This window comes from Ambystoma mexicanum, chromosome 4q (assembly GCF_040938575.1).
Source record: "Ambystoma mexicanum isolate Mex_15411 chromosome 4q, UKY_AmexF1_1, whole genome shotgun sequence".
Taxonomy (NCBI): Eukaryota; Metazoa; Chordata; class Amphibia; order Caudata; family Ambystomatidae; genus Ambystoma; species Ambystoma mexicanum.
The window spans coordinates 208,435,197-208,457,920 of NC_090928.1; the positions used below are offsets into that span (position 1 = coordinate 208,435,197).

Here is a 22,724-nt window from a genome sequence, read left to right on the forward strand (position 1 = left end):
AGGCAATGGGACAAGTTTCTGGGCATTTAATTGCAATCAATAAAATCAGGACAAGGACCTTTGCATTTGATGGGAATCATTGAAGTTCCATATGTTCTTGGGCCGTTGATGGAAATCATTGCCAATGAGGGAAGATCTTGGGCATTTGATGACAATCCTTAACAACAGAGCAAGTTACTGGGCATTTGGTAAACATTATTGACAGTGGTGCAAACATCTAGGCATTTGATGGCAATCCATGACAATAGGGCATGTTCCCAAGCTTTGATGACAATCTTTAACAAAGGTGACAAACATATTCGGCCCTGTTGGACACCTTTATGGTACCTCTGCCAGGAACCTGCGTGGCGCTTAGGTGGGCAAAGACGTTGTCTATCCAAAAGACAAAACCATTGACTTTGTCAATTATTGCTTCAATATATTTGCTAAGAAAAATAAAAAGCAAGAACACGATTTACTGAGCAAGAAATACATTTATTTTAAGAAAACAGCACGTTCGGACATTTTGAAAATGCCTCAATTTGTTTATGCTTATGCCTCCCTGAATTCGGTGGAGAAACATTCCGTTTTTGTCTTGTTTGCCTGAGTAACTTCAATGCAGCTCCCACACGTCGATCTCATACTGTGGAGAATAAAACATGTGTTTTAGTTTCAATAAATCATCAACATTTGATAACAAGGATACTGATTACATGTAAAAGGTTTATAAACTTTGAAATCAACACATCATGGATGTGTTTAGGGTTCGGACCACGAAAAGAAGGAAAAATAGGAAGGACATAAATTAGCAAATCAGAGCCATAATGTATGCAAAAAATCACATCTGCAACAGATTTTTAAAGGAATGGCCACGTTCAGAAACAGTCTTTCAAGCAAAAATGTGCATATTTCTACAAAGCACACGTGAACACGAAGTAGATTCAGTGCATTGCGTTGTACGTTATCCACTTTAAAATAAAACATCAATAAAAAAAAGTAAAATACTGTAGAAAACACAAGAAGACTTAAAAAGCAAATAAACACACGAGTGTACCAGTAGCACTCGGGCACTACGAGTGCTGGGGCGCAGCCTCTACCATTAAGCACAAACACGTACTCATTCTATCACGGACAATGCTCTGTTTTAGGATCGTTCTTCGTGACAGAATGATTGCCGGACGGCTACAGGGAGAACAGTCTTGCAGACCCTCATTTATGTGCTCGCTCAAGTGGAGGCTTGGAAGCTCTTTGTCCCTGCAGGCAGCAGATGGCACCAAGAAGTCACAACTGCTTCTAATTGAAAGATCCTTTCAGGTCTTCCTATGGACCCTGCTGGAGGCGTGACTCAGAGAAGGAATTGTCATTGAACTTCCTTTCCTACTTCCTGCTTGAGGGATTGGCCAAGAAACAGGTGCAGAGCTGAGGGACAAGGCATGCGATGAATTAATACGATTTATGTTAATATATTTATTTGTGTTAGTGCCTGGGTGAGACAGTAGTGTGAGAATGTGTGCCTGTGCGAATGTGAGCATTGAGTATGTGTGTATACATGAATGCAGGGATGACATGAACAGGTGAACATAGGAGCTAGTGTGGGGCCGCAGTGGTGGCTTTCGGCAGTAAAGAAAGGAATGGATATGGACTGCATTGGGCAGTCTGCCACACAGGAGCTTTATTCCTTGGCCACTAGAGATTTGTAGATTCCATCGACTGACTTTGCTGTGAGGAACAGACTAAAGGAATCCTGTATGAAAGTGTTGACAAGAGAACTGACAAGTGAAAGGCAAGAGGGAGGAGGAGAAAGAAAGGGGTGGGAAGGAACAGAACCAGCAGGGAACTCCCGAAAGACCAGCTGCAAAAACGGGAAAAAAGCATTTCTTTTTTTGCTAAGAATTTCTTTGTACGAGATGTTAAATTACATGTATCCAGGCAGGGAATCCCACAATCATTTTAGACTACAGAAAAACTTTGAAATGTTAACTGAAGACTAGTTAGAGATCCGCCAGCCCTATCCTGACACCTCACTTCCAATGTATGCCTACCCATTTATAATGATGACTCTGCACTGTAACAGCTCCTAAACAAACTACTTAAAATATAATTTCTTGAGTACCGTTTGGAAATTGGATCCGGGCAGGAATGCCACATGCCTCTCAGTCGGGGAGAGCTGGAATCCATAGTAGTTATGGCTACCATGGAGAGGCAAATATTGCAGGCCCATCCTTCTTTCCTGGGGGTTGCTGTACAGGGGGGAGAGCTTTGGTAGTCCTTGCCGGGAGGCACATTTCTCTCCAGATAGACAGCGTTCTGTGGGAGATTTTGTGAACTTTATGGGGTGGCTTTGCTCTGCGGGAGATCCCATAAACTTTAAGGGATGGCAGGGCTCTGTGGGAGGGATAATGAACATTAGGCGGTGGCACTGGTCTGTGGGAGAGCCCATGCACTTTAATTGATGGTTGCACTCTATGGGAAAGTGTGTGAATTATGAAGGGTAGCTGCGCTCTGTGGGAGAACCTGGGCAACCTTAAAGGTTGGCTGCCCTCAATGAGAGAGAATGTAAACAGTCATGCTTGTGATCACGGCAATAGTAAGACTCAAAAACGTTACTGGCACTAAAGGCAATGTCATGTGCAAGCCAGCAACTAGTCAAGAACCAGTAGTCACTACTACTGCTATCTGTTTCCCAACTACAGGCAACACAAACCGGGCCAGCTTCACTTTTCCATGTCTGGTGTGTACTGAGTACAAATCATCATCATTATCAAATCATATGCTGGTGTGTTGGCTATTGGTACACGTCATTCCATAGTCTCCCACAATAAAGTGACGGTTCAATTTGATAAATGTCAATCATTCAACATGCAGAACGGAGAGACAACTCATGCAAGTGCCACTGGTCAGACTGAGCGCTTGCTGTACCAATATTGTCCTGGGTCGTCATCCATTCCCACATGCGAATCGTCCAGTAAATAGACATCAATCATCTGTGCAGCTGTTAATATGCTGTACAATATTGCTGATGACTTGAATGCATTGAATTCCCAAGTCACTGAGAATGGTGTCCCACAGAATCTCCTCCCTGTCAACTGTGCCCACACTGCTCACAAAGATTCCAACAGGTGTCAGTGAAGTATTGTTTGTTCCATCAATCTTGACCTTCCCATTTCAGGTGTTTCTGACATTATTTGGGCTGCCTGAGGTTCGGCCTGTTGGTGGTTAAAGAGGAAGGGTACTACTGTTTAAACTTCAACTGGCGTGTTCTGTTATTTATTTATATCTTAACTCACAGAGTGACCGGTTTCTAATGACTAAAAATAAACACTTCAGGTGCAAAAGGGTATAGTCCCCAGGCCTATGGGGACTCAACACAACTTTTTTTCAAACCAGCCTGTTGTTGCCAACAGGTAACCCTAATGCACTCCCAGCGGACAAACATCCCTTTAGGATTTTCATACATTTGAATTCAAAGCAGATACATTTGACATAACATAAAGGCGAGTTTCTACCTGTAGCCTGAATCATTATTTCAATTGATGTTGCAAATGTATGCTACAGCAAAGTATCTTTGCACATTTGCAAAAGGGCTCGTTGTGAAATTTGCTGAGAATTCTCTTCCACCAACTCAAACACAAGCTGTGAAATGCATCCACTTTTGCCTTGAAGGCAGGCAAGTTCTCAATATTATCTTAAAATCCAACGTCCCATGGAACACCATGCAAGGTTGAAAACAGGTTCCTCGCCTGCTGTGCCGCATCCACATCACATGTCAAGGCATGGGGTCTTGCCATTTAAGAAAGATTCAGCTCAAGCAGGTGCACCAGTTGGTGAACGTCACTGAGGGACACATTGTGATGGCTAACCTGCTTGATGGCCTCTAAGAGAGGTTGTAGAGCAGAGCAGACATTGCACATAATCTGCCCTGACAGTGTCAGAAATGCCCCTTATAGAACTCTGATGTGAATGCTGTAGTAAACTGCAATGGCATTGCACTGTTCACCTAGAGTGTTCAACATGTGAAAAGTAGAGTTCCAATTGGTAGCCAAAGGGGTCTTCAGGTTGTGCAATGGCAACATGTGCCACACCTGCAATTGGCTCAGCACATCTTTGCCATTGTAGGCCCAACTGAAATGTGCATTGATCTTCTGGGCCACAACATCAATTTCTTTCACAGGCTGCCAAGTACTAATAAAGCGTGTGACCACAAAGTAAAAGACATGTGCAGAGCAGGAGACAAGCAGTGTCTTGTCAATTCATACGGTATCACAAACATACAAGCTATTGTTTTCCGCACAAAGACTAAATGCAAATTATGGGTCCTTAGCCACTGCACCTTCACCTCTTCGACTCTCTACCAAATATCAACACTTCTGTCGCTTGTGCCCTGAAACCCTTGCATGCACTACACTGCCTGATGCCAAACTATAACCCAGCACTAGTGCTAAATCTACCCAGAGTAAACAAACAGACTCGACTGAACTGAACAGCAAGATATGAAGCCACTTGTCGTTGACGCCATGACGATTTAGCCACGTTATGCAAATAACAAGGGGGGTCCTGGGAGACTCTCTGCCATACATGAGTCCTGGTTACAAGAGCCTTACTCAGAGTCTTTAGCTCACTATCTTTCACAGAGAAGAAATATCCCAAACATATCGGTCTTTGTCCTGCCCTAGGGCAGTCCAGCACCAAAATGCTAGGCAATTTTCTTCTGAACAAGAGTACCAACCACTTTGGGATGAGCTCGATGGCCCCTTTCTTCAGCATCGCCCTTACTTCCAGCAGCAGTTGAGGGACGTGGTTTTCCTTCCTGGCCACGGGAGGAATGCGGGGCACTTCTTTAGAAACTCGAGAGCTTGCCCGTGGGCCAGGGCATCCAACACCCAATGGTCAGTGGAGATGGACTCCCACACGCTGACGAACTTCGCCAGCCGGCCTCCCACCGGGGTGCTCAGGTGGGGGCCCGATGCCACGGCCGGTTCAGTCTTGCTTGGCAGCGGCCTTGTCGCCTTGGCCTCCTTGAAGACGATGACGATATCCTCCTGATTTTCTGCGTCCTCTGTAGGCCTCCTGCGAACAAGAACGGGCCGCCTGGCAGTACGTCAAGGAGCCGCCGCCGAATCCTTTGGAGGGACCTTGCTTGCCTCCGGAGTTCCGAAAGGGCGGCCGTCGCTGCTGTAAAACTCCCAAGGCCCGTGCCATCTCCGTGTCGGCATTGATGGCCTGCAGTGACTCATCCACTGTCTTGCCAAACAGATTGTTTCAGTTGAAAGGCATGTCCAAGACTCTGGTCTGTACGTCCTGGCGGAAATTGGCGAGGACTCCCAACACTTGAACGTGCGGTAAAAATGTGAAGATGGCTGCCAGAGGAGGGGCTTAGGGAGAGGGCAGTCATTGGCTGGCAGCAGTATGACCCAGAGACCAGTGATTGGTTATTAGGAGAAAGACAGTTCAGAAATTACCGAGGATTCCCAGCCTGATGACGGGGAATATTCATGAGCATGTGAATCCATGCCAGACCCCATGCTGGAGAACTCTGGGTGTCACCCTCAGTTACTAAGGGAATCCAGGCGTGGACCCCTTGCTCACTATTCTTAGAGAGGCACAGCTACACCCTACTGATGAGGTTCAACCAGAACGAAACATGTGTCTGGTGTTGCTGTTGGTACTCTTGTTCAGAGGAGAATTGCCTAGCATTTCGGTGCTGGACTACCACAGGGCAGGACAAAGACTGATGTGGTTAGGATATTTCTCCTCTGTGAAAGATAGTGAGCTAAAGACTCTGGGTAAAGCTCGTGTAACCAGGAATCATGTCTGGCAGAGAGTCTCCCAGGACCCCCCCTTGTTATTTGATTTAGCCACGTTAGACATGAAGCACACGTGCCATCCGCACACCTTGGACACTCACACATATTCAATTACATGAAGAATACTGGTATACATCTCTATAGTTTGTAGACAGTAACATATACATACTGTCTGCACGTTTATTATTTTTGCCATTAGGCCTGCCACAGCACTGCGGTAACGCAAGAAGCAAGAAGAGTTTGTGTACATGCTTGCAGATGCTCATAAGCAAATAACCCCATGGTTTGACAGGAGCACCCAAGGGACCTAACAGCCAAACGCGCTAACTTATAGACTAATTAGACAGCGTCTATAGTAGAAGCCAGACCACGGCTCAATAAATCTAGCAGACTGTGATCGGCCTAGAAAAAGGACCCCAAGCCTCAAAGGATCCTACACAGCAGGACTACTGTGGCAGCAGCAAAGCCACCACCAAGGTCGCAATGTGTCAACTGACAATCTTCACTCTGAAGTTAAGTAACACTGGCTACAGGAGAAGCGAGCACTCCAACAAAATACAGAATAATTTGGAGCTCCTGAGCTCACAACTACGGTCTCCATGCATGTGACCAGGCCAAGTTGAGGGGCAGCCAAGATTACGGCCTCAGAAGAGCAACCTGTCCCGCCATCCAGACAATAGCTGCAACAATATTGCTACAGTTATGTTACCATACTGCGTTGGGAATCGGAGATATGGGCCATACACCGCTATGATGCTGACACACAGTTGCACCTTACTGATACATAATTACACAAGGCACTATTCACAGGTGATCCGCTGTTGGGAACAGAGTTAGTCCTAGGCTTGGTGGCTCCCGGCTTATCCAATCATAGCCAGAGACCCTCTGGGTGGACGGTGGGGGGTTACCTACCAATCATAAGGCTTACACACTGTAATAACTTTGCAGTAACAATTTTTGGGGAATGGCGAAACATACCACCTGACACTACACAGGCCAATAACAAAGCACCCCTGTATGTCTACATATGGAACCTACTACTCAACAGCCTATCCCGAGTTAGGATAGGTTTTTGTGATGGTTCCCGAAGATGACGCCAATCGTGACGTCAGCTGCTAACAAAACTGGCCTGCGAGCCAGGGTCCGTTGAGAGCTCTGTAGATGTTCTTCCATGTATGTGATCCCTGTGGCGTGTTTGTTATAATAAACCATAGTTCTCCTTGCCTCTTGTGGATCACTTTGAGGGTTAGCTGGAGCTATCCTAGGTAGCAGAAGGTATTTGTCTGGTTAAGTCTCCCTAGAGAGAGTCATTTCAACCGTCAGGCGACACATCGGTTGCAGCAAATTCAAGAGATAAAAGAGAATACTCCACTCCTGGAGGGGTGCGAAGACAGCTGTGGGGTTATTTTGATTTGGGGTGTTGATTTGGGGTGTATTGCGGGGAGTGCGGATAACCGCATTTATCGTGTGCACACAATTGCCTCTTCATTAGCTTGAACATTAGTTGGTGACGTCACCCTTAGGTTGTTGCATAGGACACTGTATGGAGAGGTGAGGAGTTGGTTTTGAGAAGTGAGATTGAAGGACAGGTGAACCAGCAGCAGTGTGCGGAAGGCGCCTGCGCACAATTGAGGTGGTGTGCTCGACAGCGGCAGTGCTGGTGAAGGTGGGGCTTAGTACGAAGCCCGCCTTGTAAGGTACAGAGCCGCGGAGGCTTGTAGTGAAAACTATTGATAAAAAGTATACTGCAACCTTTTCCCTCCTCGACAGGGGATATCGAAAGCCTCAATTAGAGGTCAGGTAAACAAGTGTAATGTTTTTGTATGGTGGAACGGGGGCTATGTATAGTGGGGCGATAACTCCCATCCAGTACCTTTGTAAAACCCTACCCCCGTATAAAGATAAAATCGTCAAGTAAAGCATACAATGGCTGAAGCACTGAAGGAGAGTTAGCGAGACCGTGGCCACCCAACGGCAGTTTCTCCAAAGACGTGCTGCAATCACTTTTGACCCATTTGCAGAGTACGTACAAAGGTAAAAAGTTAGCTAAACGCATGGAAATAGTTGAACTGTGGCGTATGTTTCAAGAGGATAGGCCATGGATGATGAGCTTACCGGAGGTGAAGGAGAAAGGATCAGATCCATCCGCTCCATCTCCCGCACCGCTCACCGTAATATCTGATGATGCGGATGAAGAACAGGGCGTATACCCATTAAGAGAATTACAAGCAGCAGAAGGTTACTCAAACCCAACATATAAACCACCCCTATATGCCCAAACCAAACTATCACAAGGGACAGGGCAAGCGCCCGATGACCCAGACCGTAACGAGGAAGGGCTACGGCATGCAAAAAATTAGCTTGCAGGTATAGCACCAGAAGAATGGATAACTGCCCAAATACTACTAAAATTAAAAGGGGCCACAATTGGGGAACGCAGAGGGTGCAACAAAGGCAATAGAAATCTTGGAGCTAGGGCACGGATGTCACAGAGGTCCAAATAGGATAAAGTGGAACGGAGAAAAGCAACTTCAAGACACCAAAAACATAAGAGCACAAGGGGAAGGCAGGGTACGGAAACAGGGTTCAGTAAATGAACCTGAGTCACAAGGACAGAGCAAGAGAGACTATCCGATCTTATCACAAGAGGGACGAGAGACAATATTATTAAAAGAAAAGATGGATGGAGGGCGGAGAGAAGAAGTGGTAAGCAAGAGGGAGGAACTAGAAAGGATACTAGAAGAAGAGAAGGAGATGAAGATGGCGTTGTGGAGGAAGAAAATATTATTGTAGGAATCACGTAAGTATGAGGAGAGACGATTGAAACAATTGAAGATGGAATGGTGGGCAAGGGAACAACCTAGAAAGGACGAAGAAGCGCGGATGTTGGAAAAGGTAAGTGATCAGATAAAACTGGAATTAGCCAGTGAAAGGCAGGAAGGAGAGGGGCAACAAACAGAAGGTGAAAATACAGGTGAGTACACTGGAGGGCCAAGTAGATATGGTGCAGCATGCTTGGGAGTGTGAGAGGAAGAGGACATATGTAGACTAACAGATATCAACCTTAATGTACCACATGACCCTACACTAGTAACACGAAAACTGAACCTCTCAACTAGTTTCTGTAGCCATATGGATGACGAAGGCGATGCAGACAATGACCACAGTGACGAATAAAAGTAGGGGTCCAACAAGCTTTACCTCACAAGGACTAATGGAAGGAGTTCTTGGGAGTGCAGGACACACAAACAGAGGGGTAAACCACATGACGGAGTGACACAAGACACACCAGAGGAGGGAGCCACACAAACACTGTACAGCAGTAGATTTAGAGACCTCCCCGGGCGTAAGAGAGACGGGGCCACAATCACTGGGACATTCCTGCTCCAGAGGGCGGGTTGTAGGGCCTCATAGTACATCACAACAGGAACACACAATAGTACCCATAGACATAAGTGCAGAGGTAGAAGACAAGAGGGGACCGGAAGAAAGAGCCACATTCTCACTAATGCCATTGCTGCGGAGGGGAGGGATGCAACCACAGTATGTGCCATGGAAACACACGGACAAGGAAAACAATAAATGCAGATTACCCTCGCTAAGCGGGAGAGCGGGGAAATGGATTTATGAAATGGAAACGTTAACGGCAGGCCACCGGTTAGCACTAGGTGACGTCAAGGGACTGCTAGTATCCATACTGGGCGACGCTGCTGATGACATCTGGAAGAGGGCAGGATTCCCCGGGGTGACTATCCACAATACAGCACATGATGGGGCACCATTTGCAAACTGTAGGGCTGCACTATGGCAGGTATTACGGACACAATTCACAGACACATCAGACATAGGGCCATTACATCAAGCAAGATGTGTGACGAGTATCCTGTTAATTACATTCAGAAGCTTTGGCGCCTCAAAACTCGAGAGCCGTGGGACAAAACAATCACAATATTTTACCACATTTCTGTACAAGGATTACCAGAACTAGTTAAGAAAAACTAGAAAAAATTGGTAGTGATGGAAGCAAAGGCAAGGCCGGAAATACAACTCACTATAGTACACCATTGCAGGTCAGAAAGGAGAAGAGAGAAGGGCAGATGAAGCTAAGTTAGTGCAAAAGAAATTGTCCAAGTATGCATTAGAAGGGGCACTCATTACAATCCCCAGCACACAGACAAACCACGACAGCTCAACCACACACGCAGCTCCACCCACAGCCAACGTATGCATCACTCATGGGAGGAGGGTAGATAGGGAGAGGCGGTTATCCACAAGGTTTCAGGGGCAGGGGAGGCTTCCAGAGATGATGAGGGTTCAGACCCCAATCACACCAGCATATAGAAGGGTTCTGGGGCTACACACAGCAAATGCAACAAGGGCTAGGGGGAAGAGAAGGGGGATTCCCGTGGCAGGCAAGGGAGCCCCCGCAGTACTGGGCCTGTGGACAATTAGGACACATTGATGGTGCCTTCTTCCACCTGGTGTCACTCTAAATTCTCTCACACCCGCTCATACCTGACCCTACACTATGCTGGTCTCTAAAGATGTTCTCGTACCACCTCGTCACTGTTCCTCTGATCTTTCACTCTGCATTTCCAACTCCACCCTTTGATATAACTTTTTCGTACTCCTGCTCTTACTATCACCATGATCTCCAGCTACCATTTCCTGAGCCTACTACTGTTATACTTTCTTCCTTCCTTCCTTCCTTCCTTCCTTCCTTCCTTCCTTCCTTCCTTCCTTCCTTCCTTCCTTCCTTCCTTCCTTCCTTCCTTCCTTCCTTCCTTCCTTCCTTCCTTCCTTCCTTCCTTCCTTCCTTCCTTCCTTCCTTCCTTCCTTCCTTCCTTCCTCCTGGATTCCTCCACTACTGCTTCTACTACCTCTTCTTTCCTACCACTACTCCTACCACTACTCCTATTACCCCACTCCCTGTCACTTCTACTTGCTCTGCTACCACTACTATCACTCGCCTCCTCTACTCCCTCTCTATTCTGACTACCACTCACCAAAACATACTACCGCCTGCTACTACCAACTAGCACCTCCTATTCCCACAATCACTTCTACTACTCCCACAACCACTACCACCTCTACTACCACCACCGCCCCTACTACTCGTACTATACCTTCTACTCCTCACACTCTCCACTTACTCACAAATATTCCACAGACCCCCTCTCCCCAATCGTTTCTGCAATCCGGTAGCTATCGACTCCTCTAGTCTCTCAGACGACCTCCACTTATTCCGGTTCTTACCCAACTAACACACACTCAAGCATTCACACGCACTTACTTACATACCAAAACCCCTCCCAGGATTGGTTATTTACCCTGGCAAATAACCTATCTGTCTCCAGGGGTTGGGACCGGGGAAGGCTTCATAGTGGCTTGTAAGCCATGCCCCTCTTCTTGCTGTACTCTAGACCTGAAGACTGTAATGGTTTCCAGGACTCATACATGCCTGCAAGCTTCTCTGGGGCCTTTTACCCATACAGGTCCCTGGTGATTTAGTGGAAGTTAAAGGCCACCCTGGGGGCCTTCTACTTAATTAAAATAACCTCACTGGTGGTCTAGTGGACTCCATGCAGCCTGGTACTGTGGCGGCCAGTGTTGTTAAATCCGCCGCACCCCTTGTTTCCTTTTTTCCTGGGCTGAATGCCTATGTCGCTGCCAGATATGGTAAGGAAGGGCTGGTAAGTGGTTACCCACACACATGCATCGGGAAGGGTGTTGAGGGTCAGGCTCCCTCTCCTCCTTGACAAGGTCACAATGCTGGTCTTGTCACAGCGTTCATAGGGTTCTCTTCACTTCTTCAAAGCTTTGACATTTTTCCTGCACTTTTTAAAATAATGTGGGAAGATCATGTCAGGTTGTCATTTATTTATATAGGGCCTCTGTTCCTTGACGCTTGCAAAACTGCATCCTCGTCCCTAAAAGTAAATATTTTAGCAACAATTGGTCTTGGCCTATCCCCAGGAGGTGGGGACAGAGCAGGTACCCTGTGAGCTCCTTCCACTGCAAAACATTTTGATAGGCCTTTAGAGCCATGTTTCATGTAGCCCCAGCTCTCCAAGAATAGTTCCATTAAGCCCTTTTCTTCTCCCTCAAGCATCCCAACTATGTGCAAGTTATTTCTGCGTGACAGTCCTTGTGCCTCTTCTGCTCTTGTCTCCAAGTCGCAGGTAACTTGTATCAGGAATATCTGTTTATTGAGACATGCCATTTCCTGATCCATGGTGCTTGTTTTTGATTTGAGATGTGCTTGTTTAGCCACTATTTTCTGGACATCTGTTTGCAGCAGGTTCACACCCACTGCCATATCTACCATTTAATTTTCTAGAGCTGCCATTGAGTCTTGTACTGCATTTAGTACTTCTGCTATTTTCCCTTACACCAGCGCATGTAGCGTCTGGGATGAGGGCTGTGGTGTTAAAGCCTCTTCTGCCTGGGTACACTTACGAGATATTGAACATTTGGTAGTTAGGGTTGTTGTGAATTATGCTGTTTGTTTATATTTCCAGACATGTGTGTAAATATCCCTGATGCAATATCTCTCCAATGCAGGCAGATGACGGATCAGATCTCTTGAATAGGTCAGTATTCACTTATCACTTGCTGCAGGTTTGCTGGTGATGGAGCTTTGTTGCTTTGAGAGGGGACACAATCCTTACTTATTGTTTTTGAGCTGTTGGATGGGTTTGTGAGAGCACACTGCTGCTGCCCTTCACGGTGTGCCCTGGTAATCTTTGCGGTTTGCCATGGGTTTTCCATGCGTTCCCGGACTGGGTTTGGTCGATTGAATTAATTGCACTCCATTTTTCGGCCAAATTGGATTTCGGATTGCACCATATCAGGATTGAAGGGGTTCGGAACAGGAAATCTCGGCTCTGAGGTCTTCATCTGTTAGCAGCTAGACACACCCCCTTGAATACCTATGGTTTAAAAACAAACTAAGTAATCAGGAGAGAGAGTCAGGTCCAGTATCTTGTGTTCTTTGATAGAGGACATGGTTCTGCTGTTGACCGATGGATGCCTTGTGGCCATGTCCCCCTAAACTATGCATGCTATTCTCATCATCAAGACATTCTGCAATCACCAGCGTGTGACTTTTCAGGCAAGACCAGGGTCAAGGACATGCAAACGTTACATCTGACAACGTCCCACACCAACGTCACAGTACAGCCCATGCACATGTAGGACATACCTGGATTGAGAAGCTGATGAACACATTCAGTAGCAGTTCCAAACATACACATGGATACATGTACCACAATGTAACATGCAAACAAATTGCCACAACGCATCACACAACAGCAACCCCGCCAGTACCACAGCCATTTACCCATGTACACTTAGCCCGCAATGCTGACCCGCTGGTCCCAGAAGCCGAGGGAGGACGATGGGAAACTCAGCATGCCACATGCACGAGAGCAATACACTGCCACAAAACGGCCACCATGTCAGCTCCATATGTCACTGAGAGATTCATTACGTAACATCTGCTGCAACGGAACAGGGTGCATGTCAAGTAATAAAAATGCATGATACAAGTGATAAAGCATGCACAGACATTGTCAAGACACATGACGGAATGAAGCCCCATATGCATGCACATGACGTCTATTGCCCTGATACTGTGTAAGGCCCCCACCCACACATTACATTGTGACTAATGGCTGTGCCTCCCCATGTATGGTGACTCCGGATACCCGCAGCTGCCTGTGCATGATCCACAAACACTGAAGGATATTGCCTACAACCACGCTGACAGCAGGAACCGTGTGTTCTTCGAGTGTACCTTCGGCCTCCGGAAGGCACATTTCCGCTGCCTCGACTGTAATGGTGGAGCCCTGATGTACGCTCCTGAGAAAGTGGGCAGAATAGTGTGTGCGTGTGCAATGCTGCTGTAAGAGAATTCAATTCAACACTACAGCTAAGTCAATGCCTAGTCTGGGATACTGAATGGAAACCCTTATTGATATATCTTTACGTCCAGTTCATGCGTTCTGGTTGACTACCCCTATATAACACCCCTCCCTTGGAATCCCCCTGACCCCACTGAGCCACGAAGTAGTTCTGTTTTGCAAGTTCAAACGGTTTATTTGATAATTTAAACAATATATATATATATCACACTTTATAATAAATTAATAATTGAGTATCACACTTAATCTGAGCAGTAATCAATAATGGATAGTCCGGCGCTAGCACACTTCTTTATAGAGATTCTAAGCTTTCAGAGGAAAGTTAAACCAAGTTCCTAGCCCAAACGGTTCCAGAGATACGGACGATTAAATAAAGGTAGTTTTTCGGATTTTAAATTTTAAAAGTTCAAAGCGACAGGTTACATCTTGCAGCTAGAAAATGACAAGTGACAGCTTTGCAAATGCAAGGTGACAGTTAGGAGGCAGTTCTGGTTAGATTAAAATAGATTGAATTATATTATTTTAACTAAGAGATTGGTTCTGCACAGTTCTGCTAGGTACTCACAATATATTTAGAAATAGGCCTCGCCACAGATCTGGTCAACAGGTTTTCTTCACTCGCCACGGACGGTTTCTGCGCACAGCGTCTGGGTCAGCTCTACTCTGCTGGTCTGGTCTGGGTCTCTGGTTCTGATCAGGTCTGTGGGTCCGGATACAGCGGTCTCTGGTTCAGCTGGTCTCTCTCTGGATACAACACTGCTCCCTGGCAAATGGCCAGAGTTATTGCAAAGAATTCAAACAGCTCGCCTGGCTGTGAATAGTGGCAATGATTTGAGGCCTGCTAAAGAGGGATTTAGCTTGTAGTTGACCTCTCTGCTACAAATTCTGAAGTAAAGTCTTGGTCTCTGAAGGTGGATAGATTGAAGTCTCTATGTTGGCTCTCTGGAGGTTGATGGAGGGAAAGTATGGATTTTCCCGGCAGAGCGTCCCGCCGCAGATGGAATAGAATGTCCCTATCTGTCCTGACTGTCTGCTTTTATGTGTTTTGAAAGTGGGTGGAGAGGCTAGCTTTCTAGGCCCTACCCCTCTTCACTTGTCATTGGCCACTTCCTCCTCTTCCCCTTGATTGAGGGAATGAAATGAAGTGTCATCATGATGAGGTCTGTTTATGATACAGAGAACCCACCCCTGTCAACTTTACACACAATCTATATTTGACCTAAAGACATATTTCATAGATACACAGTGGTTTGAAATTACATGCACCCATCACATATCACATGAGGTAGCCCCTGTTCCAATTCTGCTCTTCCTGGGGGCATTCAGAAATGGCAACCTTTGGTGCTTTTTAGTGGGTTTTGCAACATCGGATTTTTCTCCAGATTTATACACATGTACACGGCCTGTCCATACATACTCCAGTAAATTACCATGTCTCTAGCTTAAACACAGAGTCTGTAGTATACATAAATAGCAGGGCTTTGCCCCAGAACATCACACAAATTGGAGTTTGGGCTTGAATCGAGGGTACATTTTTTAAATGAAGGCTCTCAAAGTTATACATTCCTGTCATTTGATTACAAAGAGTTATCAGTGTTTCTGTAAAATATATATTTTGCTTTCAATTCAGTTCTCAGAGTGTTGGAGTCCGCCTCCAAGACTTGGGTGGGTCAGTGATCACATGTGTCTTCTGGCAGGCAGGCCTTTGTTGACAGGAAACAGTCAAAATCAACATATTCTATTCAAGTGCAATAGCCTATTGTGTGGTCTCCAGGAGGTTGAGGTCAGCAGACCAGGGGGTCACTTTGCATTTGGTTATTATGACCATGTGATATCCTGGGCTGTGGTGTGAATCTCTTGAGGTGAGAGGATTTCCCAGGCTTCTGGCCTCTGGGAACAGCAGGTGGCTAATTTTTAATTAAAATGCAGCCTTTGAAGTCAGCTGAGTCAAATCCCTTTGTCAGCAACTGCACTTAGTTCTCCTGTCAGAGTTTAGACCGCTAGCGCCGCCTTGAGGATTTTGTTGGTACTGCATCCATTTTTGGGATCTTTCTTGGATTAATGCATTCCAAACAGGAATGGTTCTTACATGGTAGTAAATAATCCTTGCTTAACATTGTTTTGATGGGGCTCTTTACAGTAAAATGGTTATGTGGAACCCCACAAAAGGGTTGAATCTTTAAAGTGGTCCGGTGAGCCACGATTTCAGCAACTTTTTGACATCAGTAACAGTGGATTTTGTTAACAAATATCTTTCTTTACACTGGTGGGTGGCAAGTGAGGTAGCCATTTTGGTGTGCGCACAAACTGCGTGGTTCTCCTGGATTCTGGCGCACTTGTGGGCTTTTTGGCCATCTTGGATTTTCTAAGCCCACAGCACCAAATGTTGCAGCATGATAGCTCAAACATGGGTCAGGACACCCAACACTGCACAACATCTGCCTATAGAGAAATGTTGAACACCAACTCCCCAGCACACTATCACCCACCCCTCCCCCACCAACTCTTCGGCGTGGCCACTCAGGGCAAAATGTGTCTTAATGTTATTTCCGTGGCCTCTTTCCCCCCATGCCAGGCCCTGGAGTTCTGGGACCCAATTGGCACTGGGGCCAGCACCTGGGTGTGCTCTGCTGCAGCCCCTCACTGGGTGTCATGGAACTTGAGGGTATCGATCCATACCCCCGGATGTGCTGCAGTGCGATCTCAGTGCTCTGACGGATGGCCTCTGCAAGGGCCAGAGACCACTTCAGTCATCTCCCTGACTCTCTGCCCATACAGTCGGGTTAGCAGTACTGGCAGCTGCCTCTGCCCGGTTTCTTCACATGGCCTGCACAATGATGCAGGTGGCCCCTTGCAGGCAATCACTGATTGCCTGGAGGTGTTCCGAATGGGTGTGCGCAATGGCCTCCATCTCCCTTTGTCGCCTCCCCATCTCATCCAGCCTCTGAAGGGTGGTGTTGCTTGATGGTGTGTGCTGAATAGGAGGGGGGCTGTGCAGTGCCTCTGGGCTTTAGGCTGGCGAGCCAGATGATGGCATGTCCACTGCCGCTTCAGGTGTATGGGCACGCTGGCGACGGTGAGGGCTCTCAGGGGTTTGTGGCCCTTCTTCATGCTGTGACACAAGGCTGATGTCCCCCTGTGACTCAGTAATGGCCCTGTCAGGCGGTGTGGCCTCTGTGCTGGACACTGCAGCTGCGGGAGTGGTTGCAGTTGGGCTGGGGGGGAGGGGGGACTGCGAGCCTGTGGCATTGCCGTAGGGCCTGCAGTGCCATTTGCAGGTTTGGCCTTGCTCGGTCGTATTTGTATTCTATTAGAGCTTATATAGCGTTTTTATCCAAAGCGCTGCACACAATTCTAAAACAACAGTACAAAAATTTGAGAAAAATAGGGAGGTTCAAATATCAGTTCTGAAAGCAAACAATCATGGACAGTGGAGAAGATGATTTTTTAAGGAGATCTGAAAAAAAGAGAATAGACAGTGATAGATCGAAGAGATAGTGCGAAGAGTGTTCCAATGAAGAGGAGCAAGAAGCTGGAAAGAACTAAAGCGAGACTGAGCGCAGGGTGGACGAGGAACCGTCAACTTAAAAAGACAAGATGAACGAAGAGATCGAGAAGGAGTATAAAAGGACAGGAGAGCATCAAGATAGTCTGAGCTAACCCATAGAGAGATTTAAAGACTAAGCAGAGTAAATGGAATTTAGGTTGAGAATGAAAAGGTAACCATCCAAGAGATGCAAGTGATGCTGAAATAGAATCACGGTAGGAGAGAAGACAGAGTAAACAAACAGAGGAGTGGTATATAGATATCAAAGGAGCCAGACGAGATGGAGGGAGACCAAAGAGCGTAAAGGAACAATAGAAAAGTTGAGAAAAAATAAGGGAAGAATAAGCAGTTTAGTTGCATGGAAGGTAAGAAAAGAGCAAATATTATACAGATGAAAAGGGCAAGACCGGGATGTGAGAGAAATATGATTGGTAAAAGAAAGATTAGAATCCAAATAGGTTGTGGTGTTTCTCGGCAGTCCATGCACATAGGAGTAGCTTGTGTGCGCCTTTGTGGGGTAGTGGTGGTGGCTCACCTTGAGGGTCTGGAGGCGCCACTTCCAGATGGGCCTTCCCCCTCGTTCTCCTCCTCCGATTCCTCTGGTGATGCGTGAGTGCCTGTAGGGGGCATCAGAAAGGAAGGTGGCTGATGTGCCACCCGTCACTTCAACCTGATTGGCCTACCCAGCTTCTGGGTCTGCTGACATGTGTCCCTGTCCACTGGGGCGTTTTGTGCTAGACTGACATTTGGGCATGACCTTGTGCTGGGAGGGCTTGACTCACCTTCTGGCTACTAGCACCCGTCTCTGCACCTCTGATTCCCTCTATGCCCTCCATGTCAAGGACTGTGCTGCACTTCTCTTCCCAAGCAGTCAGGACCAGTGGTTGGACAGTACCAGTTCCAGTTGTCAGGGACTCATGGCTGTGTTGGGAAAGGAGTCCACACACCAGGATAAAGTGGAACGGAGAAAAGAGGACAGTAGAAAGTGCTGGAATGACCTCAGGGTCAGGGGTCATTACAGCGGTTTCTACAGTCCTCCCCGTCACAGGGTACACTGGACACTGCAGTCACCTTCTGGCTGATGGCATGCCAGATGGGTGTCCTGCACTGGCCTTATGTTTTTCTCATCCTGCTGCCATACAGTTCTTCGCAGGGGGCCACAACCTCGTCAGTGAGTACCGCCAGTTCTCCCTCACTGAACTTGGGTTTCCGTAGACGATTTTCAGGCCCCTTGCCTCGAGTCCTCTCCTGTGACATTTTAGCTGTCTTTCAGGTCCAGATGGCCGCAGGAAGTGGGAGATTCTGGTTGGATAGAGTTTTTAAAGATGGCTGCTGTCATGCTTCCCGTTCCAGCTATGATGCAATTTCTTCTGGCGCCAATAGCGCTATTAGTGCTGATATTTCGGCAATGAGCCATATTTCGGCGCGGTCTCTGCCGGCTGGTATTATCGTTACCGCCGGAGTAGGGGTGGGAGGGGCTCGTTCACACCAGGCTGTGTTGCAGTACTAATAGCGCTACGTGACCCAGCGGTAACACTATTACCACACAGCTCGCAATGTGGCCCCAAATCTGCAAAAATTAGAGTGTTTCAGAGTTTTGTCTGAGTGAAAATGCCAAGGGCTTACATTTACTCTTCAAAATATTTATTTGCAGTATACATTTCCCGTCTTCCACTAACCTGCAGAAATGCCCTAACAAATGCAGTAGGTTGAACTCTGTAAAATAAGGCTCACTTGACACTGCTTAAAAGTTTCTCTGCTGGTCACTGTGCTGACAAGTGCCACAGGACGACCAAGTGTGTGAATTATTGTTACATTTTCCACGTCCACGTCCTCTACCTTACGAACTCCTGTGTTTCCCACTGACTCACGTTTCCACATACCCACATTACGCAGCCCCCGAGGCTTACCTCTGGGCGCGCAGACAAGGCGACACCAGTGCATTTGTAATGTCAGGGGGGTCCATGGCAGACTCGGTGTCTATCGCCCTTCTCTCCGTTGGCAATGTAATTGGAGGTTCCCATTTGGCCGCAATCACCGTTGCCCATGTGGACCTGATCGTCACGTGAAGAGACCAAACGCAATCGGTATCACGTGACGACCCCCACGCCTCCACGTTCCTTGTTGAACATCACGTGACTTTCCCCAATGGTTTAAATGCATTCGGAAACACTGACACGGTGCTTCACAGCTGGTCTTTCTCTTGGACATTGCCACGCTTTGAATCTACCAGGAAATTTATGGTTACTCGACAACGGTTTTGCTTAACGGATTGCTCTCTCTATGCCCTGAACTTGCTTTGAACTCTATCAGAACTCTTGGTTACTTGACAACGGCTAGCTCAACGGATTGCTCTCTCTACGTCCTGAACTTGCCTTGAACTCTATCGGAACCCTTGGTTACTTGACAACGGCCTGCTTAACGGATTGTTTCCTCTACGCCCTGAACTTGCCTTGAACACTATTGGAACTTTTGGTTACTCGACCACGGCCTGATTAACGGATTTTCTCCACGAACCACGACTCTTTGGATCCTGGGCCTATGGCCTTTCACTAGGCGTTTGCCTGATCAACACCTATCCTAACCTGACTGCAGGTCCATTCACTCACCCACATACAGTGCACATAGGTAAGAACGTTTAGTTTCCATTTCTAGATACGCTGTGAATTGCATTTCACCTTGTACTAATCCCTCCTTGCCTTACAGCGCTCAAAGGGTCCTTCCGGCAGTTCCTGACTACAACCTCGACGAACTACCACACCTGTGGCTCCAAGGACTGCACAGGCAGTATTCCTATAATTGCCTGTGTGGTACTTGGGGACGGAGGTATTCATATCTGCACTACCGGCAACATTGTAACAATTATGCGTCTGACTGTGTCAATTCTAATTGGTTTATTTATACAGCGCTTATGCACAGGTGGAGCGCTTCAAGGCGGGAAGGGAACAATGGAATACACTAATCATTGTTAGGCCTTGAAGTTTCTGAATTATCTAAAGAGAAAAACTTGCATACTAGGGCTGACGGCGAAGTGTTAGAGTTTCGATCAGCTAGGGAGGGGGGGGAGAGAAAAGGTGGGAATGGGGGACAGGACAGACGAACTTACTAGTCCTAGTACATTTAGTTAGTGCATGCATACAGACACAGGTGTGAGGAAGAGGGCGGGAGGGGGGTGTCAAGCACGTCGAGTCCAACAGGGCCCTGAGTTAAGTGCAGAGAGGTTGCCGCGCTCATGGCGCATAAGCAGAAAGTGCAGTAGTGCTGAGACATAGTGCAGTGGCCTGGAGGCAAGTGCAAAGACTGGCCGGGAGGGGAGGGGGTGGACCAAGCAACCAGTCACCAAAAAACTGGGCAGAGTTAGGGAGGAGTAGGAGGATGGGGAAAAAAGAACAGAGGTTAGCAGGGTAGAGGAAGAGAGAAGGAGGAAGAGAAGAGGAAAGTGTTGAGGAACTTCCGGGAACTTATGATGCTAAAGGTCAAGACAGAGAGAGGCAGGGAGGCTGTTCCAGAGGGAGGCCACTGCAGAGGATAAAGATCTACCCCCAAATCTGTATTTGTGAAACCGGCTCACCCGCTGAGAGTTGGATGAGGATGAACAGAGGACTATAGAGGGAGAATGTGTGTGGAATGGTCCAGCTATATGCTATACAGCATTTGTAAGGGCTACTCGACAGCTTCCCCTATAAATAACCTTTGATATTTTATACTGAAAATCGCTCAGTGTGACTTGTTACTTAGTTTGTGGTGCAAAGCTATAAGCAGTCTCCACTTATGGTAAGACATATCTTTCTGATTGATTGATTGACCGAAGAATGAAGGCCTACAAAGGACTACATCCCAGATGCACGAAATGCCTATTACTGTAGATGCAATGCAGCACAGTACTTCAGTATGACATTTCACAATGCTAAGAATGTGATGCGCTGTCAGCAAAATTACATGATTGACCATTCAGAACTATCAGTAAACGCGAAGCCTTTTCTGCAAATACTTTTGAAAAGATTGTGCCATACAAGGCACCATTTGGCCAAATGTTTTCAGATTTTTTTGAAATGTTTGGGGAGGCGTCTTCCTTACTCTCAGCCACACCTCACACTTGCTTGGTGCTGGTATTAACCCATCATATAGTGACGGTTTATGTGTGCACCCATTCTGCCTGTCTGGTGGGGGTATCAAACTATGCCTAAACGTGTTACACATGTTTTTTAATGCCTCCTTCCGCACTTCAGGAGATTCCAAAAAGAGGCACTTAAGAACATAGTCACATATTCCTCTATCCCAATCGCAATCATTACCTTTTCTTCATGAATAGTCAGTTAGTGTCATGCATACATTTTGAGAATAATGCAACTTCTATATCTTCTCTGATAAGTTGCCAAGTTCCACAGACATTGTTATAACCCTTAATTAACAATGTATGAGCACACTCCAAAATCATCGTAAATCCCAGAAAAAAAACTTACCATAGGCAATAAACGTTTTCCGTTAGTTCAGGGTTGAATATCATCTTTCAAACGTGGGTATTGATCAAGAACATTTTTGAAGCTCTCGACTGATAGAGAGTACAGCCTACAAGCAGTGATTGCTGTTGCAGACGCAATTCTTTTGGTTACACCAAAAAGGCAAGCATCTGTCAGAAAGGAATGCAATATATAAAAAACACATTTTTGTAAACGGTATACAATATTTTTGCAATTATTCTAAAATATATATTGTATTACATCATAGAGCTGGTCAAGCAATGTACACCTAACTTGCAGTGATTTGAGTAATCGGTAGCTGGTTTATAATTTGCTTAACCTCTTTCACTCTATTTTAGGGACCCTGCTGCTCAAGTTACTCAAAACGAAATAGCTTTTAAAAAATACGGGGCCTGATTGACAAAAATGTCTTCAAAGGGACTTTCCCATGTTTGTAAATCAGTCCCATGGGGTCTTGTTAGGGGTTTGGTAGTAGTGGTAAAACATGACATATTTGGAAATATCACATGTTTTACCACTCCACCAAGTTATCTGTTTTGTATCCAAGTTTCCTCAATCCTGTTTATTTTTGTGTGGAGGTGGCATCCTCCATACAAACGAATTTCCAATTTAGTATTACCCATCCGTCAATAGCACATGCCACCAATAGTGTTACTATCAGACTCCAAATTGGGGGATAACTGATGGCCTGACTGAATCATGCAGACCCTCCTCGTTATCAACAGTAAAAGAGCTAGGCAGTATTTCCACAGAAAACACTGCCTAATTCGTAAAGAGGCCTATGATTTTGCTTTAAATTTGATAATGACAGAAAATGTTACTTTATACGAATTTTGAAGAGGGAAAGAAGTAATAGAACAAAGAGATAGATTGAGTGTGCTCCAGTATTTTGAGGCAAGTAAAGAAAAGAAACAGAAATGAGAAGACACATAAGTAGAGCAGAGAATAGAAAGAAGACATTGAGACAGAGACCAAACAGGGCAAAAGT

The 22,724-nt window shown here is 46.3% G+C and overlaps 1 protein-coding gene across 1 annotated transcript in view; it reads right to left on the minus strand.

Moving 5' to 3' along the window:
* Window positions 1-456: 456 nt before the first annotated feature.
* Window positions 457-22,724, minus strand: part of LOC138467595 (potassium/sodium hyperpolarization-activated cyclic nucleotide-gated channel 4-like) — a 2,558,748-nt gene continuing 2,536,480 nt past the window's right edge. The window contains exons 10-11 of the mRNA XM_069607736.1: window positions 21,719-21,885; window positions 457-622 (exon numbers count right to left, since the gene is read on the minus strand). Coding sequence (XP_069463837.1) covers window positions 21,746-21,885 — 140 coding nt within the window. The 3' untranslated portion in view covers window positions 457-622; window positions 21,719-21,745. The remainder of the gene's footprint in view (window positions 623-21,718; window positions 21,886-22,724) is intronic.